The 26,395-nt window shown below is 31.9% G+C and overlaps 1 protein-coding gene and 1 pseudogene across 1 annotated transcript; both read right to left on the bottom strand.

Moving 5' to 3' along the window:
* Positions 1-8,609: 8,609 nt before the first annotated feature.
* Positions 8,610-13,285, bottom strand: LOC121774996 (GTP-binding protein At3g49725, chloroplastic-like). Its single transcript, XM_042171926.1, has 13 exons — positions 12,842-13,285; positions 12,037-12,101; positions 11,867-11,929; positions 11,661-11,750; positions 11,452-11,573; positions 11,170-11,238; positions 10,314-10,458; positions 10,163-10,218; positions 9,915-9,965; positions 9,774-9,828; positions 9,643-9,699; positions 9,435-9,554; positions 8,610-9,342 (listed from the first exon to the last, which is right to left on the bottom strand). Exons 1-13 carry the CDS (start codon positions 13,173-13,175, stop codon positions 8,887-8,889), a joined length of 1,683 nt encoding a protein of 560 aa, XP_042027860.1. The 5' UTR covers positions 13,176-13,285; the 3' UTR covers positions 8,610-8,886.
* Positions 13,286-15,178: 1,893 nt separating this feature from the next.
* Positions 15,179-21,759, bottom strand: LOC121775286 (annotated as a pseudogene).
* Between the last annotated feature and the right edge of the window lie 4,636 nt (positions 21,760-26,395).

Raw genomic sequence — 26,395 nt, 5'->3', positions numbered from 1 at the left:
TGGAGTGTATAACTCTGCAAACAAACACACCTTAGATCCAACGGCTCATCGTCATGATCCGCGTGAGGTGGCATACGTGGCAGCCATCGGAGCGTCCATTTAAGTATTGGGCCAAATCTGGATTGGGTCACCAATTAACATAAACGGGCTATCAATTAAAACCAGCTCTGCTGATTTAAATAGCAAGCCCAAATTGAAGTCCACAATTATTTTACATGCTATTAAAAAATTGAGAAAAATGTTAAAATTCGTGAATTTTACTTCTAAATCTTATGTTGCGGAACATACAAGAATTTGATTAAATCTCTTTGCCCTGATTATTATACCAATATATATATATATATATATATATATATATATATATATATATATATATATATATATATATATATATATATATATATATATATATATATAGGGGTGCATTATAATGATAACTCCAATTTCCGTAATAACCCTATAACTAAATCTGGACCACACATTTTTAAAATCACGTGGTCTAGATTCAAACTTAGATTTACTTCATAAAAAAAAGCGCAGAGGTAAATATGTCATTTCGCTCATGATAAAATTTACGTATCCAAATTTCGCTCATTTAATTTCTGAATTTTGCTCATTTTATCATTTTATCAGTCAATCAAAAGTATAATTTTATCAACTCAGAGTATCATTCTATCCGGCAAAACTATCATTCTATGCAATAAACCTAACATATATCATTTTATCATTTTATCAGTCAGTCAAAAGTATCATTTTATCAACTCAGAGTATCATTCTATCCGGAAAAACTATCATTCTATGCAATAAACCTAACATATATCATTTTATCATTTTATCAGTCAGTCAAAAGTATAATTTTATCAACTCAGAGTATCATTCTATCCGGCAAAACTATCATTCTATGCAATAAACCTATCATTTTATCAGTCAGTCAAAAGTATCATTTTATCAACTCAGAGTATCATTCTATCCGGCAAAACTATCATTCTATACAATAAACATATCATTTTATCATTTTATCATTTTACGTGATATTTGGCGAAATTCAGAAATTAAATGAGGGAAATGACAGTTTTACTCTCGCGCTTTTTTTTATGAAGTAAATCTAAGTTTGAATCTCAAAACTATCATTCTATGCAATAAACCTATCATTTTATCATTTTACGTGATATTTGGCGAAATTCAAAAATTAAATGAGGGAAATGACAGTTTTACCCCGCGCTTTTTTTTATGAAGAAATCTAAGTTTGAATCTCAACCGCATGATTAGAAATATGTGTGGTCCAGATTTGGTTATAGGGTTATTACGATATTTAGGGGTTATCATATGATCACGACTCTATATATATATATAAATGATTCAAATGTTGCGTTTCATATGCTTAGATAAATGATACGTAAATTGCGTAGGTAAAAATCGTGAATTTATGAAATTAATATAAAACATACTCCATATAATATACAGTTATCTTTTTAATTTAACGAGATAATTCAAGCCGTGAAACTTTTCTTTGTAAATTCATAGAGAGATCAAGAGATCAAATATAGGGATGAAATCTAGGGACTTCTATCTTTTTGTCTAAGAAAAAAATAGATAGAAAAAGATTAATTATTTTTTATAGTCATGAGCTACGTGCATGAAATTTGGTAATGAGTTGGATTAGTTATTAATTATCTCTTGCTCATTATGTTTAATCCTACCCAACCAATGAGCAGAGTCGGCCTCCCAAATGGTAAACACTTGATTCATCCTTTCAAATCCTTGTTAACTAATTGAAGTTAATCCACAGACAAGATATAACATCTCAGTCATACTAATGTAGTGAGAATTTGGAAAATCATATTTTATAAAAATCTAATTTTTCAATCTAAGAAATTCATGTTTCTAAATATCAATTCTGTCAAAATCAATCATTTTGACATTTCTACTTATTTATTGGGTTATCTCGTTTTACATTGCCTACATTTTAGCACTGCCTGGCATTTTTTTTGGGTTCAATTTGATCCACATGTATTATTGTTGTGTAATTAAATCAAGGGATATATATTATTTACCAAAACTACTATAGTCGCTTCAAGGGATCGGTTTAATATTTTATGTTTCAAAATTATCCCTCGAATGTTTATCAGTACCTATTTGTGCAATCGCGTGATTTATAATATGGTAACTTCTTTGAGTTGAATAATTTTCACCAAACTCATGAAAACTAAATAGACCACACACATACACATCTCAGTTTAAGGTTCCATAATATTGAAACGTTATAAAACAAATGGAAAAAAATCTGAAATATCTAGAAAATAGTATTCACTCAATAAAAGACCATGATTGATGAGTTTTTAATACGAAAACCAATTGACTTTGTTGGTGTGGCCCAATCACGATTTCCACTTACATTTAAATTTAATTAGGCATATGGGACTTCAATTCCTTTCACATGTATAGGGAAAACAAGAGCACATGCAAGTTCATAAGTCAAGCAACCAATATCTTTTCAAATTTGAAGCTAGTAAATCATACTTCATAATTCATATTCACCCCAACACAATTCCTAATTCATAGCCTGCCAAAATCTCATACCAATATTATAAAACATAGTATTATGTTCAATATAAATTATTGCCCCACATATATATATATATAAACACTATATAATTAGAAGTACAATATTGCGACGGCGAATACAAAATTAGGCATAGTTTTTCGTTATTAGTTGTTGCAACATAGTTAGGTAGGAAAGTATCATAGTTTAACCTGAGAGGGGGGCCACGTGGCATGTAGTGAGAAGAGGGTGAATAGGACATGTGAAAGCCCCCACCACAGACGATTACTACCCCCCCTCTTACAGTGGATGAATGGACCATTAGACTTTAGAGAAGGATTTGCTTATGCTGACATCTAACATGACTCCCACATTCACTCCATTCCTCAACCTCACTTCTACCCCCACACCATATGTCCCATTTGCACCCTCATTTCCAACTAAAGGGGCCCCATTTTCAAATCCCATTTATCTATTAATATAAATATTCATTTTATATTACATTACATTTTTTTATATATGTAACTTTTTTTTCTGTTATGGTAGAATTTTTATTGGCAGTAACTAAACTCCTTGCTAATATATACATACACTAATCAGTATGGCAACAAACCCAAGAATTTAAGATTACTTCATACTTAAAGCTAATAATCGATCAGATATTTAGTTGCTTATGAATTGAGTGTGTCATTTCCACTGAATCACATCGCTTGAGTTTAGTGACATATAACTTTGTTTATGCATATCATACAATATGTGTAGAAAGAATTATGGAAACCAAAAATGTTATACTTCATAAGCTTTCTATTTCTAACTAACTAACAAGAGGGAACATCATTTTTGGTCCACGAACTTTGTCAAAGTATCATTTTAGGTCCGTGAACTTTGAAAATATCATTTTAGGTCCGTGAACTTTGAGTTAGTATCATTTGAGGTACTTTTTACTATTTCCAAGTTTTTTTGGACGAAAATACCCTCAATACCTTAAAGTGTATATATTTTTAATAAATTTATCATATATTCATATTTTTTTATAAATATCTCTACAATATATTTTTGACAAATTTTCTAAATATAATTTGACCTTAAATATTATCACTTCATTTTGTGACATGCAAGTAAAATTGCTTCTTCAATTTTTATATTAATTTTTTTTAAATTGAATAAAGAACTTTCTTTAATAATAAAAAATTGAATAAAGATCTTTTTATAAATATCTTTACAATATATTTTGACAAATTTTCTAAATATAATTTGACCTTCAATATTATCATTTAATTTTGTGACATGCAAGAAAAGATCTTTATTTAATTTTTTATTATTAAAGAAAAGTTCTTTATTCAATTTAAAAATTTTAATATAAAAATTTGAAGAAGCAATTTTACTTGCATGTCACAAAATTAAGTGATAATATTTAAGGTCAAATTATATTTAGAAAATTTGTCAAAAATATATTGTAAAGATATTTATAAAAAATTATGAGTATATGATAAATTTATTAAAAATATATACACTTTAAGGTATTGGGGTATTTTCGTCCAAAAAAACTTAGAAATGGTAAAAAGTACCTCAAATTATACTAACTCAAAGTTCACGGACCTAAAATGATATTTTTAAAGTTCACGGACCTAAAATGATACTTTGGCAAAGTTCGTGGACTAAAAATGATGTTCCCTCAACTAACAAATATTCTTATAAGGTAAAACTGACACCCACATTCTCTAGGCACATTATCCTCATTTACTCTTCTAGAAAGAAAGAGTATTAAATATATATATAAAAAAGATGTGTATATCTATTTGTATTGTAAGATGGAAGAAGTGTATATTAATATATATTGAGTTTTTAACGATAATGGTATTGAAACAATATTACAAATTGAAAATGAAGTTGCTTTATGGTCTGCGCAAAAAGCCAAGTTGAAAAGTCAATGAAAGCAACGGTTACCAACTTGATCATAACATACGACATAAGCAACGTAAATATGCATGTAAACTTGAATCAGCATTTCTCATGCTAAATTTGCTACTACATTTTATGTGAGAATTATGATAAATTAGTTAACTAGCTATTGACTTTACTACAAAGTCGTATGAAAAATCGACTCCTTAATCAACTCCTAGTGCGTGGTCTATTTAATTCTTGTCTTACTCAACAAACCTGAGCATTAATTGATGCTATTAAGTCAAACCTAAGGATTAGTAGGGAAGGATTATAGTACTATATGTGAAAATTATTAGTTCCCTCCGGTTCTAAATAAAGAAAAAATGGAGTTTATTGATGGATTTAATAATGTATAATTCAAAATTGTCCGTCTTCAATCAACAACATAATACCAATGGTTAGTATAAGCCAGGTGACGTTGAAACTTCAGTATTATTTATGTTAAAATATGAATATTATTGCTGAATAATTTTCATGTGTACATTTACTTACAAAGAAGTGTAAGAAATTCATAATTATGTATTCCCCCGTCTCATAATAGATATGGTACTTGTGTGATGGCACAAAATTTTAGAAAATGTTGTTTTTTTATACTACTTCTATATTAAGTGGTAAGATAAAATATATTTTTATAAGAAAACTTAAAAAAAATGTGACATCTTTTCTGACAAAAAATAAAATAAAAAGTGTGACGTTGAATTATCTAGAGTGAATATATAAGAGGATATTCAATATTCTTTGTAATGTTCTAATAGTATATCTATGGCTGTCAATTTCATTCTATTGGCAATTAACCAAGTCTTTTGTTATTCAATCTTACACATCAATTATATATGCGTACGTACTCATATTCCAATATTCATCATAAGAAATACATTCATCAACATAGATTCTCACATATATTATTATAACCTTTCATAATTATGCTCGGTTTAATTTCTTGAGTACCAATTCATTTGACATTGCAAATTAATCTCATTCTGACATTTTGTTTTATTCAAAATTTGAGGTCCCCATTTTAGAAAGGTCTAGGCCTGCATGTTTCTTCAAAATACCAAATTCTTAGTCGATACACGTATAAATTAGTTGTCAGATGTAGCAATCACTCTTGTATATATGTATGTCAATTCAATCTAAAACCAGCAAATTGACCCGACAATATTTGGAAATTGATAACTCCTATAAATTATACTCCCTAAATCCGAATAGTCCGATAACCCGAGTGAATTGACCCGATTGACATGTCTACTTGTATATATCGTAGATAAAACCAACGTGAAAGGATGCAAGATAGAATTTGTAAAAGAAATTATATAATTTTGGATATTTGGTGCATCCCATACAGTGTAAAGCTTGTGGGCTTATTGGATGGGACTATTCCAGCTTTGCTTGATAGTGAGAGTTTTCAATGAAATTTTGTACGAGACGCGTTAATTATTATGTGTTGAAATTTTGTACGAATTAATGCATTCAAAATTAACATAGACCACAAAACCCAATATAGGTGAGGTAATTGGGGTCATGTTGTCTTAAGAAATAGCACGATTTAGTGTCTGAATGGGAACAATTTTGTATAGAAGAAATGGGACATTAGAGTTTGATAAATGATTAAGAGTGTATAGATATATCCAAACTAGTAGTTCTGATCATATGCCATTATATCCAGACACAGAGCTACATGTTTTACACTAACGGGTTCAAGAACACATCTCACAACTTCCTTAACAAAATTTCTTGAAATCAAAATAGTAATTAAACTCGACTTATATAATTTAACAACCGTCAGAAAATTTTATTATAACATCTTGTTATTAATCTTAAATCAAATAGAAATAACAAAGAAAAAGAAATGATATAGTCATGGGAATAAAGTTTCCGCGTAATTTAAATTCCAAATTCTCAAATTTAACTAATTAAATAATAATCATCATAATATATTATAACATAAAATGTTATAACTAATTAAAGTTTCTTTAGGAAATCGGAAAAATGTTTGATATTGTAGTTTGATTTAATGATGTCATTTTACCGTGGCTTTTGACCATCTATCGTACGTTCAATAGAGTTCAACATTTATTTTGATTCTAATACTTCAAAAAAAAAATTAACCTCATTATTCTATAAATAACCTAAAAATCAATAGTACTTGATTTATTAATTTCTTATACGCCCGAAGATTGATCAACACAATTAAGTACGTAATTTTGTTTTAAAAGAACGAAAATTCCGGTGCTTGGTGGCTGAGATTACTTGTAAAGCTAGTTTGAGGCTTCATAATATAATTGAGTTTCTCTTCATTTATTGGTTAAGACTGAGTTTATAGTCAAAACAAGGTGTCGATGCAATCTTTTCGCATTAAAGTGTGATCAGCATCAAGATCCTTAAACAAAACACGACTACTTTACATTAATCTAATTCAATTTGGGCAAAATCAGTGATGCTGCTGGGAATTTAGAGGCTTAACGAAGCTTCTGCCAAAATGTGGAAATTAAAGTGGGGATTAAAAGTTGCGAAAAAGGAAAAAGGAAAGGTGTTTCCCAATCTGCTAATTAGGTGATATTAAATTAGTAATGTTAGAACTAATTAATTAGCAGCCGGCAAAATCTCATTGCTTTCGCTATTATGTTGACGTGCCTCCTAAAGACGATTTCTTAACCAAACCAGACCCCTCTCATGTCCAATTTCCTCATTTTTCACCCTAACTTTTTTATTTTTTACAACTTGTAATTTCTTCTGAAAATATTAATGCGCGATTACAAAAATCAATTTTCAATATTATATCTTTTTTACCCTTATTTCGGTTTAGCCACGTATTTAATGACCGGAATTTGAATAATTGGATAAATTTGTGATGATTGAACGGATATCTAGGGTGTATAAGTCATACCGATTGGGCCTAGTACAAAATATTTCCTTTGAAATTCCAATTGTTCAGATATTAGTAAAAAAACGTAATTTGTCATAATCATTATTATGATTTGGGTATTTGTGATGGGCTCATTTTCATGGAACAGTCAAAGTTTGGCCCACTGAATTTGGGCTAGCTTATCCATAACTCACCCTTATTTCGTAATCTAAATTATACCGTCATTCACTTTTTCAGCTCTCATGTTACCATTTTAATCAAAGCCTAAATCATGTCATAACACCTCCAACTCTTACTTCATTGTGTACCCCAACTCAAATCACTGCATAACTTCTTTCTTATTTCATCTATTTTAATTATTATTTAATTCATTCACTCCCAGTGCATGCAATCTAAGATGTCGAACCTTTTCCTGCATATTCATCAAAAATTGAGTCATGCATGGTCGGAAAGCCTTGATGACTCTGCGACAAAATTTCTTCACACACTCCTGACATGTTGACTCAGTGACATGGAGGTAGTAGCCAAATAGGTTTGCAAAACCGTCAATATGCTAGTTGCTCATTTGTTATTGTGCACTTCTACAACATCGAGACTCCATCACGTCCAATTCTGTTTGGAGGACCTACTTAAAATATTCATCACACTTTACCATTGTGTTAGCAATGTGCATGAACAACAATTTGCGCATGCAAAACCAACACCTGAACATAGTTGCACCCCATCGGAGCTTATCACAAAAAGAATATTGGACGAATATTCTGGGGGCACGTACATCCTAGGCCGTTGAGGCCTTGGAGTAGCAGCCCTTCACCATAGTCGACTGCCAATATCAATTGCATATTAGCATCTTCACCATCAGAAGTATCATTTCTTTGTGGGGATCTATCGAATTTTAAAGAGAATTTTAGAAATGTAGGTGAATTGTGATTATTTGGTGTTGTTTGATGTTGTAATTTATAAAAGGTAAAATTAAGAAATAAATAAATAAAAATTTTAGCATCTTTCGCCCCTAGTCTCGGACCGCGCCTCGCCTCCGTCTCCCCTCCGCCAATGTGTTGGGACTGCACAACACCGCACCCCCAATTCTCATAGTTTGGATCCATTTATTTAATGCGGATGCCCTTAAGATCATATGTTTGGAGCGAATGGGACCTAATGTCAAAGAGGAGTAACAAATAGTATGAATCATATCTTGAGTGACATGTACATAATTGAAAAAGGAAGAGTGATAAGCCAAATTAAAATGTTTTCTGGTTAATTAAAATGATACTGATGAGCAAATAATCATAAGATAACATTCATATGAGTACAATAAAGTGATGTCATGTTTTCTATATAAAATAGTAGCAAAATATGTTCTAGGATTAGGTTGTGAGAGGCTATGACTAATTATCACATGACTATTCATATAGGATGACGTAATGAGATTCAATCTCATGAACCAAACATCCCCTCCTTGGAGATACTTTACCAAATGTTGTATATGTCAAATTGTGCACCAAAACCTAACCAAAGTAGGCAAACCTATCGCTCAGACTGCTATATCGCTATCTTCCCGACGCGGTGGTCTCCACTTACTATGGAAGAAGCTAATCCTTTCTACCGCTCGACATGGTTTCAGCTTGCTGTCGATGAGCTCAAGCAGTTGTTGTAGGCCAACCCCGGTTACAGCAGATGTTTCGACAAGAAGCCCCGATGATTTTGATTGAAATTTAGAACCATTGTCAGCAGCTATAGCCGTCACGTCTTCCCCTGTAAAGTGTCCGTTGACAGTATTGGAGCATTCATCGAAGCTAAGCCTGGATTCTTGCTCGTCATCAGAATGATCGTGATTAATTTCCTCTTCAAGATCACCCGAGTCGTTACAATTGATAACTTGGTTGTCATCATGTTGATCACATGTGGCATCGATATCTTCTTCTTCTTCTTCTTCTTCTTCTTCTTCTTCAAGATCGCATATCTCAGATTTCTCCTCTAGAAGGTCGACCTGGAGGGAAATTCGGACTCCATGTTAACTCTGGGGAACGTAAGGATATGCGATCAAGAACGTGAAAGTTGGAAGCTTTTCAAGCTATTTACCTTATTCCAAACTTCAATCATGTTTTGGAGCTTCTCTTCAGGCACACTGATTCTCCTAAGAACTTCCATTACAGACTCCCGGTTTTCGTCAAGATTTGGAGCGCTTGAGTCCAGTACATGCTGCAAACCTTACAAAATTTTAAGACATTCCAAAAGAGCCAATTCGCCTAACAGGAAGGGGAATGATGTTTTTCGATGAAACGCATACCACTAGGAGGTCAGCTTCGATAACCTCTTCCAATGTAGCATGAAATGCTTCCACTAACTGCAGAATAAAACATCAGCGACCACAGAGAGTAGGCGTCGATATGGAAAGATAATCTAGAAGAATTTCACTACCTGAACAGGCAAATCCGAGATGAAGCCGACTGTGTCGCTGAGCAGAACTTTTCTCCTAATATACAAATAAAATCAATACCTAATGACAGATACTAAGATATAATTGATACTATCAAAACAGTAATTAAACAACATTATTACCCTGATGGAAGCTTAACACTTCTTAACTTAGGATCAACTGTTGCAAACAATCTGACAGAGAAAAACTTCGTGTCAGTGGCTAGCGCTAGATAAGTCCAGATGTTGCATCGTATGATGTTTCTCACATGTATAGCAAACCAAAAAGATAAAATGAAGTTCTGGTAATTAAGAGACTCATAAAGTAGGTTGCTTAAGAAACGGGAGAAAGAACTTCACAAGTAGTATCTTTGTAAATTCCTATGTCTTACCGATCATCGGAGTAAAGATAGGTGTTTGAGAGTCTGCTAACTAATGTAGACTTTCCCTGGAAGAAGTTTATGGGGACAAATTGGTATCACATTAGTCTAGAACCAAATGCAGATTGCAAACTGAATAAAGAAATCGATATGCATCACCTACAGCATTTGTATAGCCAACTACAGCAACAGTAGGGATTTCTTGTCCTGGTAACTTTTCATTCCTTTTCCGTGCAGCACGCTGCATGGCTCGAGTTCTTCTAACATCAGCAATTTCAGCTAACAACTTCTGCTTCCTTTCCAAGATTCTGAAAGCAAATAAAAGCAGAAATATAAACAAAACCAGAAGTGAAGTGTTTTAAAATGCATTTGTTCCTATGTTTTGCCAATACATGCTTTCATGCCAAATAAGGAAGTCTTACAGTCACTACGATTCACTCTTGCACAGTGTTATTTCATACTAGTATTTTTGTAATATTTGATGGATCAGCTGCAGCATAGCTCAAATCAAGAATGAAGAAGTTAAGATCAAAGCCAATTTGATCTTGAGTCTCAGTAGCCGTAGGATGCAATCAAGTTGAACTTGAGATCTTATAATCTCAGCCATTAGATTGAGTCAACATTTTTAGTTTGAGATAGAATGTAAAATAGCTTGTTTGTAGAAGCTGAACAGAATTCAATTCGATACAGCTCTTTTTCATCTTCCAAATTTCTCTCTCAAGATCAATAAAATTTCTTCCATTCTTGCGATCTATTTCTCAATCTGCAGATTTCGATTCTTGTTTCACAATCACAAATATAACAATTTTAGATTACATTGATGGAAACATGTTTTAAAGCCATATTATTCATCAGAGATCTTTGGACTAACATATCCATCCAAAACATAAATTTCAGAGAAATAAGACAGGGCAAATTTGAACTTTAATATACTTACTACAAGAAATCATTCTCCAAGTGCAACGAATACAAAATAGACACCAGAAGCAATAATTGTTGTGATAAATATTAAAGCATACCTTTGCCTTTGAAGCTGAATTTCAGTCTCTCCAGCACCACTGATAAAACCGCGCCCTCCGCTTGCTCTCCTGCAAAATCAATTATACACATATGACAACCCTAATACTGGAATCGCTATAAGTTAAATTCAGAAGAGAATGTTTTTGTATACAAATGCAACAGATATTGGTCTCTGCACATGACATCTCTCCAGGGGGAAGGAGAAGAGAGTTTCAAAAGATAGGTAATAAGAAATACATAAGCAGATAAGAAGTTCCTGATTGCAGCAACACCAAACTTACCCTCTAGCACTAACAACTTCTATTTCTCCAGATCCCCCAAATCCCCCAAATGTATTACGCCCATCGTGCCCACGAACTCGGACAAGTCTGCTTCTTTTACACATCAGAGCTGCTAATTCAGCCTGTAAAGTGATAAACTTGTTAAGGCTAAATTTTGAATATCAATTGCAGGGCAAGAACAGGAAAATTGCATAGAAATTCAAGATTACCTGTAGTTTAGCTTCCTTGGTCTGAGCATGAGCATTAAAAATTTGTATAATGAGGCCAACACGATCTAGAACAGGCTTGCCCCAGGCCCTCTGTAAGAATGTGTATGATAGCCGCATAATGGTGACAAAAGTCCACGAAAACTTTCTGAAAAATTACTTTGAAAAGCTGCCAAGACAAGACCATATGATTAACACAGAAAACTTGCCTCCAGATTCCGCTGCTGGATACCCCTAAGAGTAGCATTGACAAAAACAGCATCCACCTCTTCCTATCAGTAAGATAACAACCACAGCAAAATTCATTCACTTTCTTTCAATCAGTTCTATTCATAATCTCAGACAAAAAGAATAATTACTTCAAAATGAAAGGTCAAACCTTGTCTTCCAAATTAGTTATGTGGCACTTAACTGTTTCCACAGTCCCATGTCCAAAATATGTATCTGCCACGTTGCACAGTTTCGGCATTAAGTTTCAGTTATTTATAAGTAAAAAAACCTGACTTTGAATTCTATAAAGTGTAAGGCAACCAACAGCCCAAGAAGCATTCTTGATTCATACTAATTATCAAACTATTTTAATTATCACTTGATTAACCATCAATTTAGACACCACCTTTCTGCCATTTCTCCAAATTTAACATATACATATAACGGGTTGTGATATATGCAGAACTGATTCCTAGTGCAGAACCGTCAAACCAACACGGAGTTCTTTATAACATAACACAGAATTCATTTTAAGATCGGTTTGGTTCATTCTAGAATGAATGAACTAAAACGATCTAAAAATGAACTCCGTATAAAATGAACTAAAACAAACTAAAAATGGATTCCGTATTATCTACCAATGTTCTAAAATGAGCTAAAAATGAAGGGTTCGACGGTTCAACACTAGAAATTAGTTCGGCATTGATTATAATCCTCCACATAATTTCATATCAACATGATTCAACATTTAACACAAAGTTTTGAATTTTTTTTAACAAATTTCAAGGCATGACAACATATACACACCAACACAAATAAAGACCCATTTTTTGCAACTATGACTAAATGAATTGCTGCAGAGATGAGAAGCCATTCTTAAAGGTTAAGCCAATATCCAACACAAGGCACAGTTACTTCCCAAACCCAATTCAAAAATTGAAAAGCATACTGATAAATAAAGGTGGAAGAATAACCGGCGCGAGGGGACTTGGCGGCGGGGTTTTGGACAACAAGATGCGGCGGCATTTCATTGTCCGGAGACTCCATGGCACTAAACTCGTCACGCTGTTGCTCGAGAGAATTAGCAAGACTCAAGGCCTCCTCAAGCTTGGCCTTCAAATGGGTTTGAGGGCGGATCCTTGGCTGTACAACGAAGAGGCGGGGAGGGGCGTCAGGGTCCCTGTACGTTTCATCATGGTCTTGATTTGAATTCGATAAATATCGGGAAAAGGGAGGAAATTGAGATAGTATTGGTGAAGGGTTTAGGATGGAATTAGGGGAACGCCGGTGAAGATTGCTTCTCAGCATGTCTACCTCTCTATGTTTGATCAATCAATTGCGGCAGATTTTCAAGACAGCCGGAAAATAGTGAAGAGTGAAGACGGTGATGACAATGAACACTGGAAAATGGTTTTTTGGTTTAAATTAAAAGACTAAACTTTATTGTCTAATTAAACATATACAACTTTATTTATTAAAATTCACTTTTAAGTTTGCATTTCTTTATCAGATTATGACATATAAGAATAATTTGCTCATATGCATCAATAACAAGTCATTAAACATTACTCCTACTTGCTAGTAATGCGATTATGTTTTAAAAAAGTTTCCTTTTTCCTTGCATATTTATTTGATTGTCTCGATAAGGGTTTAATCCCTTATCAAGTAATCCGTCTGCCGAAGATGACATCCGGTATAGGTGTATGACATGTTCACGGTGATTCGGAGGAAGAAATTACGATGAATGCACGATAAGGGATTAACTCATTATCAAATAGGATGATAGGAGAAAGTCATAAGGAAATCAAGCATCATTGATCATCCTAAATTATTAGGCTTTGTATGCAGAAAAAAAAAGACGATAAAAGACAAATACTTGTTATCTATTTCATTAATTGATTTCAAAAAATAACAATAGCTACTATTTATAATAGTAATAACCTAATTTAATGAATAACAAAACAAAAATATTGAAAAAATATGTAAATCCTTAATCTAACTAATGCTCGTATTAGTCTCTCTTCTCTTGGAGATTGCACTTGAGCAATGAGAGTTAATGAACAAGGTGTCGGTCAATTACATTAGAATGTTTGTCTTAGATCATCTTCAATGGTACACTAAAATAAAAAATAGGATAGATAATTAGCTTCAACAGTACTCCAAAACCAATCTCATTATTAGTTTTTGGGTGAAAAATACCTATATTTAGGTTTCCACTAAACTTAAACCAAATTTTTTTTTCAAATTTTGTGAGTAAAAAAGGCATAATATAGAGAATATCTTTTAAGTTTGAGTTCAGTGTAAATGGTTGGAGTAAAATCATATTAGATGTGACATTTACACTAAAATGAGTTTGAGTTTAGTGTAAATGGTTGGAGATGCTCTAAGAAGGTTGGAGAAAGGAGTGGCATCTAGATAATTTAGTTTGGTTTTAACACATAATAAAATTTGATTTAATTATTTATTTTACTTTAAATATAGCAGATTGTGTAAATATATAGAGATGAATGATATGTTATACTCCCTCCGTCCCACAATAAGAGTCATGTTTTGTCATATCTGTCTGTCCCATAATAAGAGTCATATTCGACTTTTACCCTGAATTATAAGTAGACTTCATATTTCACCAACTTTTTTCACTCACATTTTGTTATAAAACTAATTATATATAAGTGGTACTCATATTCCACTAACTTATTCAACTCATTTTTCTTTACATTTCTTAAAATTTGTGCCATAACTAAATAGGACTCATATTCCGGGACGGAGGGGGTATATCTTATGCGAGCTCCTTGTTGAGCATCACTCTCGTTTGACACTCGTTTAATGTTGTCCGTTTTGATTTATATATTTAATTTGATTCTAATACATAAAAAAATATTATTAAAATTTTTAATTTCACAAAATTTATAAAAATCAAAGCTTGATTTGTTATTTTATTAATTTATTTGAAATTAAAGAAAAAACGAGCAAATCGAGCTTTGATTTTTATAAATTTTGTGGAAATGGTTATGTAAAATAAAATCAATAAAAAATTTCAATTTTCGATATAAAGTGGCATAAAGTTTAATTTGCTTTAAAATGTGTATTAAATCTTAATAGATTTTTTTAATTATATATTAATATAAATCTTAATTTGATGAAAAAAAATCAGACCTCGACACCCAGAGTGCTTGACCATTTCAATTACCAGAAGCAGCATCATGAAACTGAAACTGAAACTGAAACTGAAACTGGTTCTTGCCAACATTATATTAGTATGATCACTCAATTTCAAAAAGGCATGTGCCACTTAAAACCCAATAAAGGGATGATAAAAAATTTCATCAAGTAGTAATTAATTAGCCAATAGACATTACAATTCTTGAATATATAAATTACTCGCTTGTATGAAATCTACAATCTACAATCTACAATCTACAATCTACCAAAATTTCCAGTGCCCTATAACGATCTACTCCGACACGACAGAACAGAACTGTTAATATCTACCACACTATTTTCAGAACCGAGTGTGTAATGTCACTAACAATGTCCCTATTTTGGAATGTTCCACACTGCTGTTCTGTCCTGGTAATGAAGCTTCAAGTCTCACCTCCTATCCTGAAAAGTTCATACAAAGGATTCTTGTTATTGTTTATATTAAGGCAATGCGGATAGAGATGAAGTGTCCCTAACCAAGACTTTCACAGCTGATGTATATGGAGATTCGTACCTCAATATAATTCGATAATGTTTTTCTGGTGTTAGTGTTACTCATCCTGGTTTTTACCTTTCCTCTTCATTCTGCCTCTACAGCCACGCTTTGGTGCCTGAAACCAAGACTTTGTTTAGATTGCAATGATGTGGATGCTTCACTAGCTTTGGGCCAGTGTTCTTTATCAGGCAATTAGCAAAGAAGAGAATAAAGCCGACGACAGTCACACAAGAGCTCGAAAGTAACTTACCTCAGCAGAGAATGTTTTCAGGGGATCTCTGCTTTTTTTGAATTTTCCTTTGAAACCTCTGCGATTAGTAGAACCAGTATTTCCCATGGCAGCTCTAGCAAGCTTCACAATCTTGATAGCTTCTTTTGTTGTAGCATCCAGTAAGTACTCTGGCACATCACGAAGGGGCACAGCAGGTTCCTTTTTGCTCAGAAGTTTGTCATGTTTCAACAGATCTGCACTAAGAAAACCAACAGTTATAACAGATTTAAACAAAAAAGTTGATCGTTTTTTTAACCCAGTAAGATTTAATTAACCTAAGTCCTTGGGTTATCTTGAAAATGAACCTTCAACCTACACATTTGCAGAAATAAGACAAGACGCATTCTATGAGAAAACTAGATAATATCAATACTGACATGTAATTGCAGTTAAAAGGTGTGGGTTCGTAACCGAAGTGATAATGTAACTCTAAGTCAAGTCTCAAATAGAAGCCCAAGAACCAAAAAAAGGTGTGATAAGGAAGAAAGTATTTGCTATTCCCATAAGAGTTCTTGTCATAAGATAACTAACTCACTTCTCAGAATTCAGAATTTCATTTCTTAGATCCTGTGCCCGTGATTCTCTCACTGCAAGTTTTGTTATGCTCCTCGAAACATCCTGAAATATCAAAGTTAAGGTTATGCATTAAGCATCAATCATCAGTCATTATATATAAAATCAAAACCATGCATGTTTAATGCAGGGATGATATTTAAACCATGCCTTATCCTCCGCCGGGGGATTGGAAGCTCTAGAAGGGCAACAGTTCATGATTGTTGAAAAAAACTGTGAATTAATGACTTTAATAGAAAATTTTAGGATGTACTGTAAGTTAACTTATAACTGTTGCCATGTATAGATTTTCCAAGCTTCATCAATAATTTTTTCCACCAATCGCCCTTCCTTGGAAACGAAGATGATCATAGACGAATATCTATTTAGGTGTTTCTAAAGTAGTATTTGGATTGCAGATAAATAAATCACGTCTTCCAAAGAATGTGACTCGAACTTTTGCAGCATTTAAAAGAAAATTGTTCAAATAGATTATGGATGTGGAGAAGCGTAGCCTCAGACATTCTATACAATGGCCTAATTTACACCACAAAGCTTTATGGAGAAAAAGAAAAGATAATTAAGAAAACAGAAGAAGAAACACAATTTGAACTACATGAATATTATTCAAGGAATATTCCACTCGTAAAATGAGATTTTACTGAAATGAATAATGAATTCGATCTACCTCGGTTCTGTAGCGCAAGGACTCCACAGCATTTTTAGTAAGCCCTTGGAATAGAGCAATATATTTTGAGTCCTCTGCGTCATTTTCGCCCAAAATAGATTTGATCTCTCCAAAAATTTCCATCCCCTCAGGAGATACCTATTCAAAGATAGATCAGAGTTCAGATTAGTGAATCAGATTCCATAATAAAAAAGGGCATGAGAAAATCCAACATATTCAATAAATGCTGCTACTAAAAAATGTTTAATTAGGTGAAACAAATAGCAAGTAATAAGTCTTTCTGAAGGTGCAATGGAGATCTCATGAATAATCTTACTAAAGAAACAGATGCACCAGTATTATATGCTCTTCCAGTACGTCCAACCCGATGCACATATCCAGGTGCAGTTAGAGGCATGTCATAGTTCACCACCTAAAAAAAGTAAGATAGAACGAGTATGCGGCATCAATTTGTCTGAAATAATTATCAAATAAACAAGCAAAGTAGTGCACAAATTTTGTTGATGAAACAATTCGAAAACACAAATATTCCAAATGATTAGAAGGAGGCTGTCTCCATAAGCCCATCCAGAATAGCATACATAAAGTCATAAACAACCAGAAAATACTAAGCTAAGTACAAGTTGACCAGTCTTCAGCTCACCGTGTACACATTTTTAAAGTCTATTCCTCTTACTACACCAAATTCTGCATCCAACTTCTTGGAGTGCTTTTTAGATTGCTTTTTCGAAGCATGAGTTTCCTTATCATTCAGCTCTTCTGCTGCTTGCCTGTCGTCGGTTGCGATAAGGTAATCAAACAGACCAGCATTGAACTCCTGAGATAAAAATAAATAATAGGGTTTAAAATTAGTGCCAAAACATAAGTTCTCTCAGTTTGACTAATGATCTGTACAAGACAATGTTCTACCCAAAAAAAACCTAACATTCAATCGGAACTAGCAAATAGAATATTTCGACTAGTACCTCAAGAATATGTAGACGAGAATTCTGTGGCAGCTCAGCATTTAAAACTGCAGATTTTATTCCAAACTGCAAGATTAAAACTGTACTCAGTCTTTTGATCCGCAATAACATAATATTATGAAGAATTAAGCTTCAAGTTCAACTATGATACTACGATATTGGAACATAGCATTGGGCAAACAACAAAATAAGTTATGTAACAGAAGTCGCATTCACTTGGCAATGATGTTTATTTACAGCAATAATGTAGAATTAAGCTTCAAGTTCAACTATGATACTACGATATTGGAACATAGCATTGGGAAAACAACAAAATAAGTTATGTAACAGAAGTCGCATTCACTTGGCAATGATGTTTATTTCCAGCAACTAATTCTAAACATAACAGGTCTAAACACAATAGTTATTCTTTATTTATAGTGATATGTATACATGCATATTTATGTAGGAGAATTCCAAATTACTTACAAGAGTAGGCAGTTATTTACATGTTTATCTGCAAGTATTTCTATATTCATTATTCAATAATCTCTCAATGAGTTGCTTCCCCGTAACTTGTAAGTGATAGGAATGTTTCTCTTCAATTATTCTGATTGTGAATAACAAGATTCACAACAGGCAGAAAATTTTAATCTACTTCAACAGAATGCACTTTTGGTAAGGCTAATGTTTTAAGGAGATACTTTTAGAAACATATCGACTCTTTCTCAATGTTTTGCCAAGCAGTTGTTGGACAGGTGGTAAATTGGTAATATGATCTTATGGTCAGTCCACTTAAGAAAAACTTAAAGAGGTTTCTCAATTTCATTCACATTGGGCATCAATATAACATCACTCCATATGGTTAAGTGGTGATTGGTGAACCATTACCTGTTCAAAGAAAAGCTTCAATCTAAAACTCGAGTCAATGGAATTGACAAAAATCAGCACTTTCTTTTGAATGAGCTCATGTATCAAGAGAGCAAGGATATGGATAAGCTTGTCACAGGCACTACATGAAATCTACACAAGTAATAAGATCAACAACAAAAGGCTCATCGTTAGGCAACATATTAAAATAAAAATCCACCGACACAGGTGGGACTCAAAGGGGTCATTAGTTTACACAGACGTCATAAAAAATGAATGGAACAAATAGTAATTCAGTGCACATAATATACAAAAGTAGCATGCCTAGAATAGAAAGTTTACTTTAACAACCATGTAGAAAAATTTAAGGATAACTTACATAAGATTGCTGAACTTTTTGGGGATGATATCATCCTTTACGTCTCCCACCTCCTGTAGTGTTAGAATGTGTGGATTATGTAGAATAAGCTTTTTCAGCATTTCAACACCAGCACTGTGTAGCATGCAGATTAAAGGAGGCTTTAGAGCTAGAAATTTTTCTCAGTTCACAAAATGAGTACAACATCAAAGCAAATATGCATGATTACAAAGTAAGAGTGACAAAATACATATGAAAGAATGCATTTCATGTGTTGATCAAAGTCATCTGAAAATAAGCAGCATGTATCTCATTAAGTTTATAAAAATATTCCCAGTACCCAGCTCATAACATGTCATAAATTCAAAAAGAAATAGCAGCCGACTTCCACTGATCTGGAAAACAAGAATTGTTTTCAGAAAATAACACGCCAACTTAATGGTTTACAGTTTCCGGTATATACATCAAGTCAAAGCATGCACACAAGTCACACAATATTGTATATGTTCAGGTGTGGAATTTTGTATGTTTGCAGGGATAACAAACACAAGTAGGTCACACTCACAATGACAAATGACACATATAACAGATTCTAGCCACAGTATTCCATGGAGCCAACTAACTTCAGTTAAATAGTAAGGTACAAACCCAACTATCACCTAATCAGTGCAGCAGTTTATATACTCCCTCCGTCCCCACTCCCCAAAGAATATGCACTTTGGGGACGGCACGGGCTTTAATGTAAAATTGGTAAAGTAAGAGAGATGTAGAGAGAAAAAGTAAGTAAAGTATTGTTAGTGGAGAATGGGTCCAGAGAAAACACTTTCCAAATTAGAGGGTGCATATTCTTGTGGGACGGACTAAAAAACAAAGAGTGCATATTCTTGTGGGACGGCACTGGCAGCTCTTTGGAAAATAATCTGTAAGTGCTTTTATATCGTCCTCACATCCATATGACAACAGAAGATCTGCCTGGGAGATAATATTCAGAATAAATCACATAGCACAATCATATCGATATTATGTGAATATGATGAGCATCCATAGAAACTACACACTTATAAATAAACTTGCTAAAGTTCAGCAAAGACACTCTAAATATAATCATACATTGGTGATCTTGGCTGATAAGTTCATACATTTTTTTATTGTGGCAGGCCGCTAGTTATTCTTCTTCTAAAAACACAGTTAAGTGATGACAGATCTGGAATATCAATTACTTATAAAAAGCCAGCGGCTATACAATAACTTACCTGGTATTTCACTGCAAATATTATATCCAAATCCAATGCGACAGATATGGAGTACTATTTATGCAGATAGTATCAACAGCTGATAAAAGAGATATATACACATACATATACATGAGTAGACGAGCAGGTCTATGCCGTTCTTAAAGTCCCTTCTCTTTTCCTTTTAAGTTTTGTCTACAAAACTTTCTGAACGTCCTTTTAAGTATTGGTTCTAGTTCTACATAATAAATTCTTTATATTTGTGTTCTACTGTCCACACATCAATCAAATTCAACTTTAAGTTCAAATTATTAACAGAAGTTGTGAACAGGACAAAAGGGGTCAGCCTACCTCATCAAGGACAAGAACTGAAAGTGATTCTTGAAGAGCTTCAGCTTGAAGGCTACCATTTTTCAAGCATGTATGTACACAAGCAGGAGTAGATACAACAATATCAGGAAGCCCAGCCAACGACGTTTTCTACGATAAAAAGGAATAAAGATGTTTCATTCTTTGCAAATTCACATTAAAAACTCAAATCCCAAACTGATTATTGTGAAAAACTAAATTCACCAACCAAGTCAGAAGCAGACATCGTGCTCCTTAGCTGAACAACTTTTAGTTGCACTCTGCATAGCTCAATCAGTGACGTCACTTCCGAATAAACCTTGACAATTCACAAGCAAATTATTAACCACCAAAAATAGGGGAAAATCTACATTACTGAAACTAGATTGAAAGAAGCATACTTGTTGGCACAACTCTCCAGTTGGAACAAGAATAAACACGGCGGGAGCAAGATTCGATTTCGACGGCGAATCAGCAAACAGCTTCTGAAGCACCGGGATCAGATAAGCTAATGTTTTACCGGAGCCGGTTTTTGCTCGAGCCACCACATCTTCACCTGCCTAAATTGCAGAAAACACAAACTAAGCTACAAAAATTAGCTAATCGCAAATTTAGATGAATTGTGAAGAATACATACGAGGATGCGAGGGATAGCAAAGCGCTGGATTGGAGTGGGCTTCTCGATTGATTTCTTCGATAAGGCGCGAACTAGGCGGGCTTCGAGGCCCAAATCTTCGAAGCTCCGCTCATCGTCATCCTGTTCTTCTTCTACTATAACAACCGCTTTATCTTCTTGCTCTATCTTCTCATTTTCCGGTTTATCTTCTGCTTTTTCTTGCTCTTTCCTGTCGCTTTGTGGTTGGCGCTTTCTCTTCGCCATTGATGCTGGGAGTTTTCGAGGGAAAGGTGTGAAGGAGAAGGTATACAAATTAGGATTGATAATTTTGTAGGGCTTTTCCTTATTAATTTAAGGCCCAACAATAATTATTTTTAATATAATAGCCCATAACTTATTTTTCAAAAATTTCCATATACTGATAAGTCGGTAGTACATTAAAAAATCTACGAATACATAGTATAGTGATAAATATTAGTAGTATTTATTTTTTCATATATAACTAAATTAAATTCTAGCATGTTTCATTTACATCGGTTTTATAAGTATTAGTGTAATTACATTGGATAAACTCTCTTTCTCTATATATATTCCTCTAAGGCTCTAAGCTATAAATTATGCTGATCTATTGATATTGAAAGTGTCATATATCTTTAAAAAAATATAAATAGTTTAATTTGAATATGGTAGTATTGATTAACAATATGGGTATGTACATTGTCAAACTTACTAAACTTTTATATTTCTATTCTATAAATTATGCTGATCTATTGATATTGAAAGTGTCATATATCTTTAAAAAAATATAAATAGTTTAATTTGAATATGGTAGTATTGATTAACAATATGGGTATGTACATTGTCAAACTTACTAAACTTTTATATTTCTATTCTATACGTATGCACATTCATCATATTATTATTAAATGATAAAAGTATTCTCTTTTCAAAGTTAAAACTTTCATAAAACAAGGATACCTAGGGCTGGGAAAATATACCGAAATACCGAAATACCGCACTTACCGTACCGAAAAAATACCGAAAATACCGAATTTTTGGTATACCGTACTTTTCGGTACGGTATCATACCGTACCGACAGTTTTAGGTACGGTAAAGGTATGCAGTTTGCATATACCGCGGTATACCGCAAATACGGTATATATCGCAGATATATACCTGGGTTTTTCATTTTTATTTGGATTTTTCTTTAATCGAGAAATTAGGATTAAGAGTTAATCTGCTGACGTGGGTGATTACTCATTCTTTAGTCATACGCGCGCTATATAGATTATCGAATAGTAGTAATTATTTTATTGATGAAATTTTGAATAAGTTTACAATATTTGCAAAATTAATTTAACATTCGGCAGTATTATGAAGAATTGAAGATCATATATGTAATTCAATTCAAAATTAAGGCCATAAGCTATTTTTCATTAATTAGTTTGTGTAGTTGTTGACCTACTAACCACTAATACGGCGTATTTAGACGTTTAACACGTCACTATATTACTGTATTTCGTACGTTCACATGATGTGGTGCATTTTATTTTGATACTACCTCTTTTTATAAAAAAATAGAAACATTTGAAATGACACAAGTTTTAATTCACAATTAATAAAATAAAATAAAAGAATTGATAAAGTAAGAGATATAATATACTCCATCCAATTCAATGAAAAATAATAGTTTATGGCCTTATATTTTAATAAAATATGAGATGAGGTATAATGTACTCCATCCATCTTTCAAAAATAGTTTCATTTTATTATTTTAGACTGTCTCACAAAATTGATCAATTTAAAAAAAATCACCACACATTACACTTCTTATAAGTTTAAGTTGAGTCTCACTATTCATAAACACTTCTTCATTTATTATTCTTTTTTTCATACTTAACTAAATTTACATTAAAACTCGCATAGTCCATAAAATCTTTACTTTTAAGGAACTAATGAGGTAGAATAAAGAAAAATAAATAAAATACTTAAAAATTAAAATTTCATTTTTATTAAAAAGAATAAATATGGAGTATCATTTCATTTGGACGTTCCAACTGTTTTTTACATTAAAATGTTGTAAGCGCTCCGGACAAATAGCGACTTTAGTTTGTCTACAAAAAGTGATTTTTTAATGACTCGATATTTATCATCTAACATTAATTGCTCAGATCGTTAACAGAATTTATTTCATTATTGGACAAGTATTATTTTTCCTTTGCTTTTTTGTTTATCTTTTTTCTTAATAACCTGATTTGTTTAATACAGTAAGTTGTACAAATTTGTATTTATGTTATTAATTCATTTGTTTCGAGCGAATTGTTTTTATTTGAGGGTATTTTTTAATATGAAAATACATCACATCATTAAATTCCATTACGAGCATTTTACCAATATATTTAAATTTAGTTCTCTGAAAATATTTGTTATTCATTATATTTGTAACATTAAATTTGCGGATCCAAATCGTATTATACATACCATTTCCAATTTATTTTAGTCAAAACGGTCTCCCATAGAAAATCTCTGATTAATAAACAATTCAAATTCAAGCCGACAAGGAATTTTTGGTTAACTGCAACATTGTAACATTAAAATGATGTATCCCGTCAAAGTATCATTTTATGATGCAAAAGTATCATTTTATCATCCAAAAATCTAAAACTATCATTGTAAAACAAAAGTATCATTTTATCATTTGAAACTATCATTTTATCCCGTCAAAGTATCATTTTATGATGCAAAAGTATCATTTTATCATCCAAAAATCTAAAACTATCATTATTAAACAAAAGTATCATTTTATCATTTGAAACTATCATTTTATCTCGTCAAAGTATCATTTTATGATGCAAAAGTATCATTTTATCATCCAAAAATCTAAAGCTATCATCATTAAACAAAAGTATCATTTTATCATTTGAAACTATCATTTTATCCCGTCAAAGTATCATTTTATGATGCAAAAGTATCATTTTATCATCCAAAAATCTAAAACTATCATTATTAAACAAAAGTATCATTTTATCATTTGAAACTATCATTGTATCCCGTCAAAGTATCATTTTATGATGCAAAAGTATCATTTTATCATCCAAAAATCTAAAACTATCATTATTAAACAAAAGTATCATTTTATCATTTGAAACTATCATTTTATCCCGTCAAAGTATCATTTTATGATGCAAAAGTATCATTTTATCATCCAAAAATCTAAAACTATCATTATTAAACAAAATTATCATTTTATCATTTGAAACTGTCATTTTATCCCGTCAAAGTAACATTTTTTGATGCAAAAGTATCATTTTATCATCCAAAAATCTAAAACTATCATTATTAAACAAAAGTATCATTTTATCATTTGAAACTATCATTTTATCCCGTCAAAGTATCATTTTATGATGCAAAAGTATCATTTTATTATCCAAAAATCTAAAACTATCATTATTAAACAAAAGTATCATTTTATCATTTGAAACTATCATTTTATCCGGTTAAAGTATCATTTTATGATGCAAAAGTATCATTTTATCATCCAAAAATCTAAAACTATCATTATTAAACAAAATTATCATTTTATCATTTGAAACTATCATTTTATCCCGTCAAAGAATCATTTTATGATGCAAAAGTATCATTTTATCATCCAAAAATCTAAAACTATCATTATAAAACAAAAGTATCATTTTATCAATTGAAACTATCATTTTATCCCCTCAAACTATCATTTTATGATGCAAAAGTATCATATTATCATCCAAAGAACTAAAACTATCATTATGAAACAAAAATATCATTTTATCATTTGAAACTATCATTTTGTCCCCTCAAACTATCATTTTATGATGCAAAAGTATCATTTTATTCAACCAAAGAACTCAAACAATCAATTTATCATGCAAAAGTATCATTTTATCATTTGAAACTATCATTTTTTCCCCTCAAACTATCATTTTATGATGCAAAAGTATTATTTTATCATCCAAAATTCTAAAACTATATCATTATGAAACAAAAGTATCATTTTATCATTTGAAACTATCATTTTATCCCCTCAAACTATCATTTTATGATGCAAAAGTATCATATTATCATCCAAAGAACTAAAACTATCATTATGAAACAAAAATATCATTTTATCATTTGAAACTATCATTTTATCCCGTTAAACTATCATTTTATGATGCAAAAGTATCATTTTATCATCCAAAAATCTAAAACTATCATTATAAAACAAAAGTATCATTTTATCATTTGAAACTATCATTTTATCCCCTCAAACTATCATTTTATGATGCAAAAGTATCATATTATCATCCAAAAATCTAAAACTATCATTATAAAACAAAAGTATCATTTTATCATTTGAAACTATCATTTTATCCCCTCAAACTATCATTTTATGATGCAAAAGTATCATATTATCATCCAAAGAACTAAAACTATCATTATGAAACACAAATATCATTTTATCATTTGAAACTATCATTTTGTCCCCTCAAACTATCTTTTTATGATGCAAAATTATCATTTTATCCAACCAAAGAACTCAAACAATCAATTTATCATGCAAAAGTATCATTTTATCATTTGAAACTATCATTTTTTCCCCTCAAACTATCATTTTTATGATGCAAAAGTATTATTTTATCGTCCAAAATTCTAAAACTATCATTATGAAACAAAAGTATCATTTTATCATTTGAAACTATCATTTTATCCCCTCAAACTATCATTTTATGATGCAAAAGTATCATTTTATCATCCAAAAATCTAACTATCATTATGAAACAAAAGTATCATTTTATCATTTGAAACTATCATTTTATCCTCTCAAACTATCATTTTATGATGCAAAAGTAACATTTTATCATCCAACGAACTAAAACTATCATTATAAAACAAAAATATCATTTTATCATTTGAAACTATCATTTTGTCCCCTCAA

This window comes from Salvia splendens, chromosome 17, assembly GCF_004379255.2.
Source record: "Salvia splendens isolate huo1 chromosome 17, SspV2, whole genome shotgun sequence".
Lineage (NCBI taxonomy): Eukaryota > Viridiplantae > Streptophyta > Magnoliopsida > Lamiales > Lamiaceae > Salvia > Salvia splendens.
Note: the sequence above shows the minus strand (reverse complement) of the source record. Positions and strands in the feature narration are given on the sequence as shown.